At 36.4% G+C, this 16,131-nt stretch overlaps 2 protein-coding genes across 5 annotated transcripts in view; both read left to right on the top strand.

Annotated features, from left to right (window-relative positions):
- The window catches only part of arhgap46a (Rho GTPase activating protein 46a), a 47,118-nt gene extending 45,405 nt beyond the window's left edge, over nt 1–1,713 (top strand). Inside the window, exons 8-10 of the mRNA XM_056251517.1 lie at nt 143–234; nt 351–520; nt 618–1,713. Coding sequence (XP_056107492.1) covers nt 143–234; nt 351–520; nt 618–812 — 457 coding nt within the window. The 3' untranslated portion in view covers nt 813–1,713. The remainder of the gene's footprint in view (nt 1–142; nt 235–350; nt 521–617) is intronic.
- A 1,297-nt stretch (nt 1,714–3,010) lies between these two features.
- phf20a (PHD finger protein 20, a) lies at nt 3,011–15,139 on the top strand. Of its 4 annotated transcripts, none has more exons than XM_056251513.1 (17): nt 3,011–3,132; nt 5,674–5,730; nt 5,864–6,035; nt 7,163–7,247; nt 7,359–7,435; nt 7,556–8,060; nt 9,321–9,377; nt 9,461–9,610; nt 9,710–9,760; nt 9,846–10,268; nt 10,403–10,501; nt 10,943–11,124; nt 11,470–11,569; nt 11,762–11,966; nt 12,887–13,259; nt 14,217–14,370; nt 14,511–15,139. In XM_056251513.1, exons 3-17 carry the CDS (start codon nt 5,982–5,984, stop codon nt 14,651–14,653), a joined length of 2,658 nt encoding a protein of 885 aa, XP_056107488.1. In that variant the 5' UTR covers nt 3,011–3,132; nt 5,674–5,730; nt 5,864–5,981; the 3' UTR covers nt 14,654–15,139. The 4 variants fall into 4 exon arrangements, with proteins under 4 accessions (XP_056107488.1, XP_056107489.1, XP_056107491.1 ...); XM_056251514.1 differs by having other exon boundaries at nt 3,017–3,132; nt 9,713–9,760; XM_056251516.1 differs by having other exon boundaries at nt 3,017–3,132; nt 5,674–5,771.
- Nucleotides 15,140–16,131: the final 992 nt, after the last annotated feature.

Below are 16,131 nucleotides of genomic sequence, written 5' to 3'. Positions count from 1 at the left end.
GAAATTGCACAACTTATGGATGCGAAAGACTAACTGGGGGACATACAATTTTGCCGAACTCACAGTCTAGTTCATGCATAATTATGGTGTGCTGTCTCCCTCTGGTGGTTCTCGAGTGTAACATTACAATTTCCTCCTACAGGGTCCCTGGTGACATTGATGAAGTTAATGCACTGAAGCTACAGGTAGACCAGTGGAGGATTCCTGAAAATTTGTCAGACCCTAATGTTCCTGGTGAGTAACTGTTCTCATGCATTTATAAGAATATTACATAGCCAAAGACAATATTTACTGGCATTCCAATAAAATACCAGACATGTTTAAACATCTTATACCAATGTTTTCCTCAGCCTCTCTGATGAAGCTCTGGTACCGTGAGCTGGAAGAGCCTCTTATCCCTATGAGTTTCTACAAGGAGTGTGTCAGTAACTATGATGATCCTGTGGCAGCCATCAGAGTGGTGCAGTTGCTGCCTGAGCTCAACCGGCTGGTGTTGTGCTACTTCATCCACTTCCTACAGGTAGCCACAACATTTAAACGCACACAATGGGCAGCAATGCTTTCAAATGCACAAAATAATTCGTATTTCACTTATGTATGTCCCATGTCTTCCTCAGGTGTTTGCTCAGCCTACGAATGTTGCAGTCACTAAAATGGACGTAAACAACCTTGCAATGGTAATGGCTCCTAATTGCCTTCGGTGCCAGTCGGATGACCCCCGTGTCATATTCGAGAACACCCGCAAGGAGATGTCTTTTCTGCGAATGCTTATTGTACATCTGGACACAAGCTTCATAGAGGGCATTGTTTAAAGTTCTCCTTACGTCTCACTGGCAGTACGTGATTCAGTGATACACAACCACCCTTCTCACAAATATGACAACATGGACAGAAACTAGGCAAAATCTTAGACAAAAGTACATTTTTAAGGATGATTGTTTGTGAAAAATGTGTATATATTTTAACTGGAAAACTCTCAACGTCACTGTTAGTTTTGTTAGTTAGGTGTGTTCTGCCCACTTCCTCGATATAAAGACTAGTGAAATTGATGGTAACATGGCAGAAATGTCATGCCTTCATCCTAAGTTCTTTGCATGTTCAAGAAATGCATTAAAAAAAGGCACATCTTCAGTTGTGATGATCACGAATTGTTAGTGGTACATACGTTGTGCATTGCAAGGTTCAAAGTTAAAGGTAACTTGCATGGATGCATTGCTTTGTGAGCACTCAAACGCTGTACGCTTGTGTTGTATAGTAAGTCATAGTGACAGGCTGTAAGAAAACTTTATTTTGTTTGTCCTGACAGTATCTTTGTGGATTTGTGGATTTTAAAGAAAAGGTTACCTGTTATGTACAGGACAAATGTATAAACGTTGTATTTGTTCTTAGTTTGATCTAAGAGTAACTTTAGAAAAGAGGAAAATAGGTTTTGTTAGATTGAGTGGGACTTTTTCATACTCTATCCAATGATATACAGTATTTTAAGAAGTGAAAGTTTTGTATTTTATTTTATGATTTTTTTTTTAAAGAAACTGCTACTCCCTGATAATCAGGAATGTAATTTATGCGAAATTGTCCAGAGTCATGAAATAGTACATTTTCAGCTCCCATTGGAAGTTCACAGCCTCATAAATACCATTTGGAAATACTACTTCTAAAAAAAAAAAAAGTAAATGAATTAAATATATAAAGTAATAATGAGAGTATATGCCATTGTTAGATGCCTGTAAAAAAAACAACAACCTTTGAATAATTAAAATGTAAAATCTTGGAAAAGAGTAAATAAAATCCATGGCTTATCTAAAAAGACAGGTACCCTTTGTGTATTCATGTTCTTTGTATGTAAATAAAGCTTGTAAATAGTGCTGGTTATTTTACTGATGTTGCTTATAAATGGAACTGAGTGGTGGTGAGTTGTTGGAAAATAGAAAATCTAAATACTTTTGTATGTAGTATTCTGTGCTATAGACTGATTGTGTATGATCAAAATATTCTATACAACCTTTGGATTGTGTGTGTATTTTGTGTGAAATGGATGTTGAGGAATAAGTATAATAAAGTTTCACAAAGATGTGATTTGTTTATTTATTTAATATTTTAGGGGTTACATAAAATTAGGCTCTATACATTATACCTATACATGGATTTTTCGGCAACGTCATCACTGCTTGCGCACGCAACCGGGAGGCAGAAAAAGACGTGTTTCGTGGTTTCGTGTAATAGGCTTGTAGCATAGTGGTGGTGTCTGTGTAACGTAAACAAGCGTAAGGTAACTTATATAAAAGCAAATTCGGGTTGTCCAGTAGATGCTGCACTGCTAACATTGGCTATTACATTACTAGCCTAACATAATTCATACATATCACAGAAACACACTACAAAATTAAAGACAGACAAACAGATCCAACTAAAATAACGTTTTATTGAGTCAGCAGTTATACAAACAAACAATAAGGAAAGCTTTAATACTTAAGGTTGTTGCAGTAACGGACCAGCTCACCAATCTGGCTTTCTGCCTCTGGTATGCTCACACAACCTGTAATGTTTGTAAACAGGAAACCCGTGTACATTATATAAATAGACTACTGTTCAAAAGTTTGGGGTTGCTAAGATTTTTTGATGTTTTTCAAATGAGTCTCTATACGCTCACCAAGGCTACATTTATTTATTTATATTTTAATATGTAATTTACTCCTGTGATGGCAAAGCTGAATTTTCAGCATCATTACTCCAGTCTTGAGTGTCACATGATCCTTCAGAAATGATTCTATGTAAATCAGTTGTGCTGCATAATCTTTTTGTGGGTTCCTGTCCTGATAAAACAAATGTTCAGGATTATCTGAATATTTCAACAACAAAAAAAAACATTATAAATGTCTTCTTTTTTTTTTATCTAATGAATGCAAACTTTTGAAGGGTAATGTATTAAAATAATGCCTGTGTAAATCACAATAAAGCTCCTAGACGTCTTTATATAGAAGCGAAGTCGCTGACGCATGCGCAGTTCTGTTATTGTTCATACCGGTAGTCTGTGGAACACATTGGAAAATAGTAAGTGCGTCTCGCGCCCAACGTGGTTACAATAAAAGACGCGACGCGCCTTTGTATATAAAGAGACGGATATCGCTGCAGGTAATTGATATTTACAGCATTATACAATACTATTTTCGCAATGGCAAGACTTTGCTCGAGTACAATATGTTTAAAGATGCTGTTTTAGAAAACTGAATCTATACTTGCAGATTTTAGGTAATGAAATAAAATAAATGTCGTAACATGTGCATTGATAGATGCATGTTGTGATTTACAGCTTGTATTTGTGGGAGTGGCGATGTACTCGCCCATTACTATCCATGTCATTATTCTCGTGGAGGGTGTGGATCAGTCAGGAAGTTAACGTCTGCTTGTGTTTTTACTAAGATGAAAATGCTCCTGTAGCATTTCAAATGGTCTTAAATTATGTCCCCTGTCTGCTTTTGGCTAAAAACAGGCAGAAATATGCAATCTGGTAATAATAAGCAGCCATGTAGTGTAGTATTGGAATATATGGCATCTCTATTGTTTCCATTGTCATTGTCAGGCACTGGTGGCCCCTGATAAAATCACATTTAATCACTCACCTACCGACTTCTCAGTCAAGAGTAAATAAGTTAATTAAGTATGTTTATTGTGTTTTGTTATGTATGTTGGCCTATATGGTTTATTTTGTAGCATTAATAGTTTAAATTGTAACATTTTGATAGATCTAATATCCTGTTCCTAACATTTTATTAATTTAAACCGAATGTTGAATCTAAACTTATATACAAGTTACATATATAAATAAGAGGCTTAGTTAAGTGGGCTATTGATAATTAAGCTAAGTCTGTTGTTCGCGTTGTTTAGTGGCATGATGCCATGACCTGGATTCTGTGCACCTACACAGTATCTAAGTCAAATGCTGTAGATCAGAGATGATCATGGGAGTACTGGGAAAGATTTCGCTATAGACCTATAAAAGTAAATTATGGAATATCATGGCTTTCAAAAGTCAAAACAATAAATCTTGTGATTTAAGCATAAACATTGAAATAATTCTGAATTTAATTATTCATTCTTAATCATTTAAACTATTTTAATAATATTAATGGTAATGCAAACTTGTAGCATGAAAAATTCAAATCTTGGTATCACTTCACAATAAGGTTTATTTTGTTGACATTAGTTAAACTACATTAGTTGACATGAACTAACAATAATAACTACTTCTATAGTGTTTATTATTAATATTAGTTAAAGTTAATTTCAACATTTACTAATACATTATTAAAATCAAAAGTTGTATCTGAAAGATTTATATTACAAGTCAAATACTTACTTTGTTAAAAGTAAAAATTTGTTACAAAACAGTGCCAGTAACCAGTCCAGTGGCCTTGATATGTGATTTTAGCAAGCTGTGACAATAAATACACAATTATTAATAATTGTACATAATTGTTTTCCTGCCAAAATACAGTTATTATTATTCATTATTATTATTAATAATATTATTATTAATGATACAGTTCAGACTTCAGAGTGTCAGCTAATGTTATAATTATTTTTATCGGAAAAGGAAATATTTAATCACTTTTACTACATTTTATTAGGGTTAATTTCTCTCATGTTAGCTCTTAAATAGTCTACTTGAATGTATTAAGTAGAGCTGGACATTGACACAAATTTCACGCTTAGATCTTGATTCAATTCAATTTGATATCAATTAATTGTGGACTATTAGGTACAGTACAATAATATTTCCTCAAGGAAAAAATCTCTCTCAACTAATGCTGTAAACTATACAGGGAATCCAGTTGATGCATCACTATACTATTAAAGGTTAAAATGAACTGATTTGTAGGGCAGTGAACTTCTTCCTACATTTAAATTGTACAATAAAACGTTATAATAATACATTTTAGTTACTTATGTTTCTACTCGGTTTAAAAAAAATGTAAACACTTAAATGGTGGCTGTCATAAAAACATGGCGGATTTATTAAAAATACATTAAATATTGAAGAACAGGTTAAGTAAAAATACAATGAATATATGCAATATAGTGCATATATTTAGCAAAATGCTCCTATCTGGAGTTAATTTTCTAGCTGACTAACGAGTTTTGAATTGCTTTTCTGAGGTAAATGTAACTACGTGACATTGGGTGACTGAAACACTGAGCGATTACATGATCTGTTGAGAAGTTGTACTGTAGGCCTATCTTTCAACATACCTTCTGATGTTCATTCATGTTTATTTCGTGCTGTAAATAGTAGTAAAGCGTAAATTCGTTCACGTGCAATCTGTCGCGCCACATAAAAGAGCGTCAAAACGGTATTTATTGTTTGAATTTCGTAATAAAAGTGACAAAATTTGAAAGCTGAGACTTTGTTTCATATCAGAAGTAACAGCACAAAGCTTAATGCGATTTATTGGATGGTAGGTAGTACGCTGCTTTGTTCATTCATCAATTGAAAACAACATAGACTGAAAGATCGATAATAAATGGGATTTAAGAATCAATATCGGTTCTTCAAAATGAGGATCGATTAAATCGAGAATTCGATATTAACCCAGCCCTAGTATTGATTTGAGAATTATCTATGTAATGTAATCCTCATTGGGCAGTTACTGAAATGTGACACTTTCATATTAGGTATTTGCTGACAACATGAGCAATACACCTCCTAACAGACGAGGAATAACTTTTGAGGTGGGCGCTGCTCTTGAAGCACGGGACAGTCTGAAGAACTGGCAAGTGCCATTCTTTTAAAAACAGTAATTCTTTTTAGCCTGTCCATCACTCCTTTTTATCGCAAGCTATCTGTATGTGATTTCGCTTCCAGGTATGCTGCCAACATTGAGAAGATTGACTACGAGGATGAGAAAGTCTTAATCCACTATCGTCAGTGGAGCCATCGCTATGATGAGTGGTTTGACTGGGCCAGTCCGTATCTGAGGCCCATGGAGAGGGTTCAGCTGAGGAGAGAGGGACGGCAGGAAGACGGTATTATCCCTGTGAGTCACAGACTGCTCCTCAAAAATCTCAGTATATGCAAGCTAATCTAGGATCAGCCTCACGTATAAATCTGTTCAGTGAGATGTGAAAGTGATGCTGCATCAGTCCTGTTGTTCTTTCAACTGATTATTACTGTGTGGATCGCAAAAGCAAATCTTGCATCAACCTGTCTACACAAATATAATTTACAGATAATTGTCCAGCTGGAAATGAACTAACTGTTCATTCATGGGATACATAAAAATTCAATTCATACATGCATGATACAATGGCTTGAGTACACATACTATGGTGAACATGTTTTTTATTTCTGACTTCAAATGTTTGATATTTTTCATGTTTTTATTCAGGGTGATACAGCCTCGTTAAAATAATGAAATGATTGAAAAGAAAACATTGTAAAGTACTTTGGCATAATCCTTTATTTAATTCGAAAATTATATATAAATACTACCGTTTGAAAGTTTGGGGTCATACGATTTTTCAATGTTTTTGGAAGAAGCTCATCAAGGGTGCATTTTTTTTTTTTTTTAAATAGTGTAAAATTGTAATATTGTGAAATAATATTTCCATATATAATAGCTGTTTTCCATTTCTAAGATATTTTAAAATGTAATTTATTCATTTTGGTGAAGCTGAATTTTCAGCATAATTACTCCAGTCTTCATTGTCACACGATTTGCTGATTTGGTGCTCAAGAAACATTTCTTATTATCAATTTTGAAAACATTTATGCTGTTTAATATTTTGTGAGGAAAACATGGTACTTTCAGGATTCTCTGATCTATTGTAACATTATGTAATATGTATCTTTTTACTGTCACTTTTGATCAGTTTAATGTGTCCTTGCTGAATAAAAGTGTTAATTTCTATCTTACAGACTTCAAACTTTTGAACTGTAGTGTATATTACTACACAACTTCAGTGCTTATTAATATTTGTTTATATTAGTTTTGTGGTGCAACTAGCATGCAGAAAAGCAGACCCACTTAACTATGTGTCAAGGTCAATAAGTCTCTTAAAAACCAGATCATTTGACCCTAAATACTGATTGGTTAAACCACATTTAAAACCATTGTAAAATGCAAATGAATAAATTCTGCTTTAATTCATACTTTTTTTGCAGGGATTTCATGTGAATGACAAAGTTCTTGCCAGTTGGTCTGATTGTCGATTTTATCCTGCTAAAGTCTTGGTCGTCAACAAAGATGGTAAGCTGTTATGTAAATATTGCATGAAACAGATGTTATGTGAACAGATTCTTTTTCAAATTGAAATGGTATGTTTCAAATGTGATTCAAATGTACAAAATGATCCTGCAGCATCCTACACTGTAAAGTTCTATGACGGTGTCATCCAAACAGTCAAAGGAATCCATGTGAAGCCCTTCACCAAAGAGGTTCATTTTGTATTTTTATCCTATTCATGTTGCGTCTCTATTTCAGTACCAATTTGGGCCTTCTCTTCTTTTACTTGGGCCTTCTCTTCTTTTACTCATTCTCTCATTCTCTCCAATTAGTGTAGAAAGAAACTAACTGACAAAAATGGAGAGAAGCCAATGGTAAAAAAGACAGTAAAGGACAAGAAAATGCAGGAGAATGAAGCCAGCGGTGATAAACAGATTGACCGTGTTCCTGAGGAAGAGGAGGATGAGAACTCAGTCTTGGATGGAGAGGAAGGTGAAAAGAAGAAAAGCAATGGGAATGGGAAATGCATTGAAGTGCAAAATATAAGCATAAAGGAGGAGGAGGAAGATGCAGAGGGAGAGAGAGTCTTGGAGCAAATAGGGCAGCACAACTACAGTAAGTTATTTCTGAAGAGGGGCTCAGGGCCTGAGGAGAGAGAAGAGAAGACCAGCTTGAAAATGGAGAACTCTGCGGTGTTAGATTTGGGTGTGAACTTTAATGAGGGGGTGGTAAAGAGAAATGAGACAGAAGAAGCAGAAGTCCTGGAACGAAAAGAGGAGGAAATCAAAGGACAAGGTCTTCCTCATGACAGAAAGTCACGGAGGCAGCGAATAAGAAGTACGTACAAAGTTAAACTTATCAAAGTGATTTTCTTGACTATACAAGTGAGTGATTTGTAGGTTGATTTCCCTGAAAAGTATAAACACTGCTTTTGGTTCTGTGGCGGTATCAAAACAATGTTCTGTTTGTTTGAGAACTGACTCCCGACCAGCCCTACCCGGTAACAGTGGCTCAACCAAAGGTGTTGAGTTTGGGGCGGGGCTATTTGTGGGGAATATTTGGGAAACGTGTTTGAAACGAACATTATTTGTTCAACTCCATGTGGTAGAGCTACACAAGTAATCAAAATACAATTTACACCACAATATGGATCAGAGCAACTATCAAATTGCAAAGGCTGCGATTTACTGAAAGATATGCGTGCTTTTGAAGTGAAGCACGACACTGTTTTAATTTAACATGTGAGCAGTTTATTATCCAGTGTCTTCGTCCTCTCAGAGTGGCTTTGCAGTAAATGCTGCTCCACACAAACTCATCTCTGCATCTGCTCTGGGTTTGGCTTGCTTATAATGTGTATTTGGGAACCAAACATGCACCAACCATTTTCATCAAACTTGTAATGAGAAGCACTTCTAAATTGACTGTTTTCAACAAAAGAGATGTTTTCCACTGAAATAATAGCCTGGGAAAACCCAGACAACTTCCGGCAAATTTAGATTTGCTCTGAAAGTTAGTCTGGCAAAGAGCTCATTCAAGCCCATTTCCAATCCATCGAAATTGAGGCACCAATCAGAAACGTTGGGGCGGGCTTTACACGATGATGACAGCGCTGGGATTTTGAAGCAGATTTTGTAGCCTACATTACAGAGATGGATGCCGCCGTCGAACATCACTCGTTCGAATCAGCCATCGCGTCTGTTTTAAGCGATTTAAACGTTTCCTTTTTGTTAAAAACCGAGCAAAGAACAACACTCAGAGATGTTTCTGCCGCTCTGCATACGTCATCTCCTTCATCGCTCTGATTGGTTTTAGGTCTATCCGCGACGTCCGTTGATGACGCCCCTCTGGAAATGATTTGTCTATGACGCTTTGCCAGACCATAACTCAGTTACAACTGAGAATAGTCTGGTTTTAACCAGGCTACTGAAATAAAGGCTCGATGGTTGAATGTTTGAACATGAAAAAATGAATAGTCTTTTCTTAAATACTCAATTTTCAAAAATGTCAATCGCAAATGCAATTATCAGAAAAAATCAATTCATTTGGTGAGGCTTCATTTATTCAAGTTTATTTAACATTTAAGTTTATTTTCTCTAGGGAAGAGGAGACTTTCAATGGCACGAAGGAGCTCCAAAAAAACCAAGACTGATTCAGGTTTGACTATTTGACTTGTGTTAAAAATGTGTTTACTAGTGCCATAATGGTAGATTTCCTCAGCATTCATTTCTTTCCTCCAGAAAAAAGTTTTAATGATTGCAAGCCCATATGCGAATCCACCAATCAGAGAACTCAAGGAAAAGGATCAGACCCCTTATGTCTGACACAACCATCCAATGACACATCAGTACCAAAGGCTCAGTGCCAATCAGAAACCTTTAAGCCTACAGGTGAGATTCCACCCACCACATCTGTAAAACACATATTTACTCAAATAAGACCTGGTTCATTATAATCATGTTTTTTTTGTTGTTCTTTTTAAATTGTAGCAGTTAGAAAACAAGCCTTCCACAACCCCAACCGGTTTAGCAGAGAACCATGTGAGTAATGATCTCTACTAATTAATGAGAACAATCAGAATCATCTTGAATTAGTGACGATGAATGTAAATTGTACTTATCACAGTATACAGAGTCATCAGAAACCAACCGCCACCAGTGCTCTCTATCAACTTGGACCATAATCCATATAAATGCAGTGCTCCTGGCTGTGCGAAGTCTTTCCGCAAAGCAAAACTCCTGCACTATCATATGAAATACTACCATGGAGATGATCGTCTGATGGAGCCAGACCCGATCCAGGCAATGGACAAACAGACCGCACTTAATAATCAGGATGGCTCTAAGAAGAGGTGCGTTACATCGCATGAGTGTGCGCAGGTGACCGTGAAGATACGCTCTCTTGCGCCCCCTGTTGTCAGTGCACAGAATTACCAACGATGGCCTTCACTGAATGACAAGACCAGGGACAAGACCAGAGACAATCAGCCAGACAGCAACATGCATAGATACTTTAACAAGGAGAGAGAGAGGAGATTTATGAAAATGGGTATGGCTAATGGATAAAATTTATATTGTATTTCACTGAAAGCATGTGGGATTTTCAGTGTTATTCCTTGTTTTTCATTGAAGGCTTTAATACATGACATGATCTATCTGAGCTTTGTTTTTTGCCTTTTGTAGAAGGTGTGAAAGAACGTGATAGGTCAAAAGAGAAACAGACTAGAGACTTCATGCGTATAAAGTTGAAGGAAAAGAAAAAGATGAAAAAAACCACATCAGGTAAAGAAAAGTAGCATGTATTTACAGACAATGCATTCAGTTCTTGAAGTGTTGATTTTTGAGTGATGGTAAATCTTTATTTCTGTGCACAACAACTGTAACTGAACTGAAATCTGTTCGTAACTGTAAATTATAATAAAAGTAGAAATATAAATTATAGAAGTGTAATTCTATTATATAATCTCATAACAATGTTATATTATCATACGTCACATGCTATGCAAAACATCTTGCATTTTATAATTTAAGAAAAAAAATACATTTTGCTCTGCTATTCATCCACTTCCTGTCAATTTATATTTTCACTGTTAGTACATTCAGCAGTGCTTTAACTGAAGTTTTCCTGTCCATCTTAATGTTTTGTAGAGTTTATAGATTTTTGCAATTTGAGATTATCTTAAGTTTTTACCTCATAATACAAGTTTTGTAATATGTTTCCAGATGAGGATAGCATTTCAGACTGGTCCTCTGACAGCTGTGGTTGGAGTGAAGATGAAATGGGGGCGGATCTGGATGTCATTGCCTCACCTCTCAGCTGTAGCTCTGTTGCCTCAACTACAGGAAGTCAGGAAACCGTCCGCTGTGTGTGTGAAGCGGAAGAGGAAAATGACTTCATGTTACAGGTGACCATTCATTTGGCCTGTACGCTACCATTCAAAATGTGGGGGTCAGTAAAGAAATTAGTACTTCGATTCAGCAAGGATGCATTAAATTGACCAAAGGTGATAGTAAAGACATTTCTAATGTTACAAAAGAGTTAATGATCACCAAATCAGCATATTAGAATGATTTCTGAAGGATCATGTGACACTGAAGACTGGAGTAATGGCTGCTGCAAATATAGATTTGACATCACATGAATAAATTACATTTTAAAATAGAAATATTATGTTATAATAGAAGATTTAGCTATAACATTTTCACTATGAACAATGATCGCATCTGTTGCTTTTTCTCTTGCACCTCAGTGTAAAGAGTGTCTGTACTGGCAGCATGGAACCTGTATGGGCCTCCTGGAAGAGAACGTTCCAGAACGATACGCTTGCTTCATTTGCCGGGATTCTCCAGGTTTGGAAGTGATGCATGTTTTAGTGTTGATTTCTAAACAAAACTCTAATGTGGACGTCAGGATGAGTGGCAGTTTTAGTTGTTTGACTCCGCATTTTGTCAATTCCCCTTTCTCCTGCTAGGGAATTAGGGAATTTTCTGCTGTTTTAAGTTAATTTTGGCTTACCAGTGCATTTGTTTGTGTGTATCCAGGGCAGACCAGAGGTCAGAGACAGAGCCTGCGGTACTGGTATGACAGGGACTGGCTTAGCACCGGCCATATGTATGGCCTCTCTTTCTTGGAGAACTACTCCCATCAGAACGGCAAGAAGATCGCAGGCACTCATCAGCTGTTAGGGGACGTTCAGCATGTGCTGGAAGTCCTCAATGGCCTGCAGCTCAAAATCAGCGTGCTACAGTAAGGCCACATTTACACTGCAGGTTTTGATGCCCAGTTGTTGACTATATCTGAATTTTTATTTTTATTTTTTTTGTGACCCATATCCGATATCTTCATTTACACTATTCATTTGATGATAGCTAGGTCATTACACATTACACCCTTCTATCTAATGTTATACTGGCTAACACAATAATATATCGTCACTTTTTCTAATTTGGCAATGGCTAAAATAACATTTATATGCCAGCTAATGTCTGCAAAAACTTTAATTTACCTTTACCTGTAACTTTAATGTTCTCACACTCCGGCTCTTGACAGTCCACTGGCGACGCGGCATCTTCCTCTCTGAAACTATCTAGTATTTCAGGTGGTCGGCAGCTAAAACGCCTTCCATTTGTTTGTAGAATGGGAATGTAATATGGCTATTATCACTCTTGTTGTTGTGGTCTTTGACTACCTTGTACTTGCTTTTTAAGCTTTTGATTTTATGTTGGCACAGTAGCCACGAGCGCTTAAAACCGTGCATTCCCATCTCGCCTGAAGTTTCTTAAAATACGCCTTTGTTTCTGTAACAACCCTGCTTTTTTGCCTGCACTGTCCCTTCACCCCAAAGACTCAAAATACATAAAGCCTTCGTCCTCCATTGCGCCATTGAAAAGAGTCATGTGATCGCAGTTTGTCTCCACCCGAGTTGAAGTCATTCGCCACCGTCATTTGCAAATGCACATATCCAATTCATATCAGAATACATGTGCTTTTTTCCCTGCTTACATGTTTGTGGGTCATATCCGATCTGTGCCACATGGGAGGAAAAAATCTGAATTGGGTCACTTGTAAATGCGGCCTAAGTGATGCTGTTTTATATCTGTTTTAACCAATTAGACTCATGCTGTTTGAAAAGCCACATGAAAAGAGTGTTACATCCCTTTCTGCAGGAGCCAGACTCATCCAGACCTCAAGTTGTGGCGGGAGCCGTGGAAGCTGACTGGGAGATCCAGGATAAAAAGCATGGCTCTTCCAGACGCAAAAAACGTTTCTTCATCAGCATCTTCAGAAGTCATTCTACATAAAGAGCCCTTCTCTTCATCCTTCCAAGACTACATTAGCAGTGAGCACTGCTACCAAAAGCCACAAACACTGTACCAAGTATTGGAGCCGAGGCTGGTGCTGAAGACACGGGTTGAGTCGGTGTTGGAAGATCGATCACACAACACAGAGAGAGTGCTGAAGAATGAACAACACTATTATGGAGAGATCCAACCAGCACTACTGAAGACATCTAGTGCTCAGCTGTTCAACCACAGGATGGTGAGGGTCAAATGAGGTTAATATTAGTGATTTAACACTGTCCAGTTCTGTGAAATATAATTGTTACGGTCTGATCCTACAGTGAGCTGACATTTTTAAAGGAATAGTACATCTAAAAGTGGATTTTAATAGAATAGAAATGTTGAAGAATGTGCCATTCTTTCCTTATAATGAAAGTGAATGTGGATTTGTGCTGTTAAGCTCCAAAATGATAAAAAGCACAATAAAAGTATCAGTGGTCCAAAATTATAAGAGGTCCATCAATATTTAAAATACGTACTGAATATTAAACATCTGAATCTGGCTCATTCAGACACAGCACGACCGGTTTGATGTCATAATAAAACAAAAACGAAAAAGTCGTCATTTAGGATTTATTTTGAGTTGAACTATTCCTTTAATGATTCACAGCAAACTTAAAAAGTGTACTTCAAAATATGTACATTTGTTCAAAAGATTTTTTTTTATAGAAATTATAAAAAATAGAAAAAAATGCATCATGGTTTCCACAAAAACATTAAGAAGCTGTTTTCAACATCGATAATAATAATAATAATAATAAAAAAAATTTTGAGCACCAAATCAGCAATAATAGAATGATTTCTAAAGGGTCATGTGACACTGAATTGACACTGATTGGAGTAATGGCTATTGAAATTTCAGCTTTGCATCACAGGAATAAATTACATTTTAATACATATATTTAATACATATGCATCTAAAGTAGAAAGCAGTTATTTTACATTTTAATAATATTTCAAGATATTACTGTTTTACTGTATTTTTTGATTTAATAAATGCAGCCCTAGTGAGCCTAGAGACTTTGAAAAACAATAAAAAAAAATCTTACTTAACTTTTGAACAGTAGTGTAGACTGACTGTTTTATATTGTTTGTAACTGAATGTTAATTACATTGAATGCTGCAATGTGAGTAATGAGTGAATGTGAAATTGCAGGATGTTGGAGAGAAGCGTGAGGCGTGTGGTGATGGAGGCGGGGTTAAGGGTGCAGCTCAGCCCCAGCAGTGGAGGATCAACCTGCTGGAACACATCGAGACTTTACAAGAAGAGGTTACTCGCAGGATGGACTTTATCGAAAGGGAGCTTGATGGTGTGCCAGAGGGTTTCAGGGGGCTGGATTTATGTTGTGCAATTTTTCATTTGGTGATTTGTATAATGGGAATGTTTCGTTTACATTAAAGCTAATACATCGAAACACTAACTATTCATAAACATGGTTTCCTGTTTCAGTGCTTGAAAACTGGCTGGACTGCACGGGTGAGTTGGAGCCTCCAGAGCCATTGGACCGTCTGCCTGAACTCAAGCAAAGCATCAAACAGCTGCTGAATGAACTGGGAAAGGTGCAACAGATCGCTCTGATTTGTGCCACATGAGGGCGCCAGGGCAAATTTCACTATCATCACAGGACTACCTCAGTTTAATACATTCCTAAAGCGGGCCACGAAACCAAAGAGCCTAAAGAACATTAGACTGAGAACAATGTGAAATTAAACAAGCTGTTTGTTACAGAATCTGTGATTCTGACTATGGACTTGGAATTAGGATTGAACGTTATGAAACTTTATCACCCCACCTATCCCTTTACAGCAAATGTGATCCATCCTTTTCATCCTTTCTCTTTCACCGAAAGTAAACATATAACAAAATACCTAAATGTATGTTTGCTGAAAGGTTTATATATATATATATATATATATATATATTTTTTTTTTTTAACTAAGTTAATCATGTTTAATCTAAAAACCTGGATAGTCAAAATAAGGATCAGTCCTGCATTGTTCAAAAGTTAGTAACCATTAACCTCTATTTAACAGGTTGGGTGTGAACTGTGAAACTGAAGTAAAATGTACACAATGAAACCATTGTTAATGTGCTCCGTTGTATTTAAAGGACCGTATGCTTAGAAAGTTCAAATGTTTTTTGAATATTGCATATTTATTTCTGAACAACTGTGAATTTCATAATTACTGCAATCCTCAGTAGTCAACTTTCTTTAAGCTTTGTGCAGTAAATGTAGTCTGTGACACATCACTTCATTATGGATTAGCCATAAAATGTTTAGGCCTGGTTTCACAGACAGGGCTTAGATTAAGCCAGGATAGACCTTAGTTCAATAAGGACATTTAAGTAGCTTTTATAAACATGCATTAGAATAAAATAAAATAAAAGTGCTTCTTGAGACTAAACATGGCACTGACATATTTTAAGATATCTCAGTGCAAGTTGCTTTCAGTTAAACCAGCTCAAACATGCATTTTAGTCTGGGACTAGGCTTAAGCCTGGTCTGTGAAACCAGGAGTTAGTATTAACAAAGACTGAATCACATGACTGTTTGTCTAAAAGCAGAAACTGGAAATACTGAATTTCTCATTCTGAATGCATTTCAGTATTGCAATTGTAGTTACTTAAAAATATAAATCTATGCATATTAGTTATCTTGATGAACACATATAGAAAATTCTGTAATTATTTACTCACATGTCTTTTCAATACTGTAGCCTGCTATGACTGGAAAACGGTATTCCCTCTATATACTGCATTATGATGACGATATGCTTGTTTAACATGTTGCCCAACTGTTGACATTGCTGGAGACAGTTACAATAAAAGCACTTTGTATGCATTATGTGTATACTTGGTGTACTGGTAATTTTCTTTAGTAGAAAAAATATTGCAGAACCAAAGGAAAAAAATACATAACTGTCGATAAAGACGTGACACGATAACCACATAGATAACCTCACGGGGGCGATAAATCGCGTATGAGGGCCGGGGGTCTTCCAAACGTTGAGTGTAATGTGGGTAGCCCAGAAGTCCCCGCCCACCGAGTGACATCAAAACACGGCTGCTG

The sequence above is a fragment of the Rhinichthys klamathensis genome, unplaced genomic scaffold (assembly GCF_029890125.1).
Source record: "Rhinichthys klamathensis goyatoka isolate OS25496 unplaced genomic scaffold, OSU_Roscu_1.1 h1tg000082l_1, whole genome shotgun sequence".
Classification (NCBI taxonomy): Eukaryota; Metazoa; Chordata; class Actinopteri; order Cypriniformes; family Leuciscidae; genus Rhinichthys; species Rhinichthys klamathensis.
The sequence above is the reverse complement of the archived record's forward strand: the minus strand, read 5'-3'. Positions and strand labels throughout refer to the sequence as shown.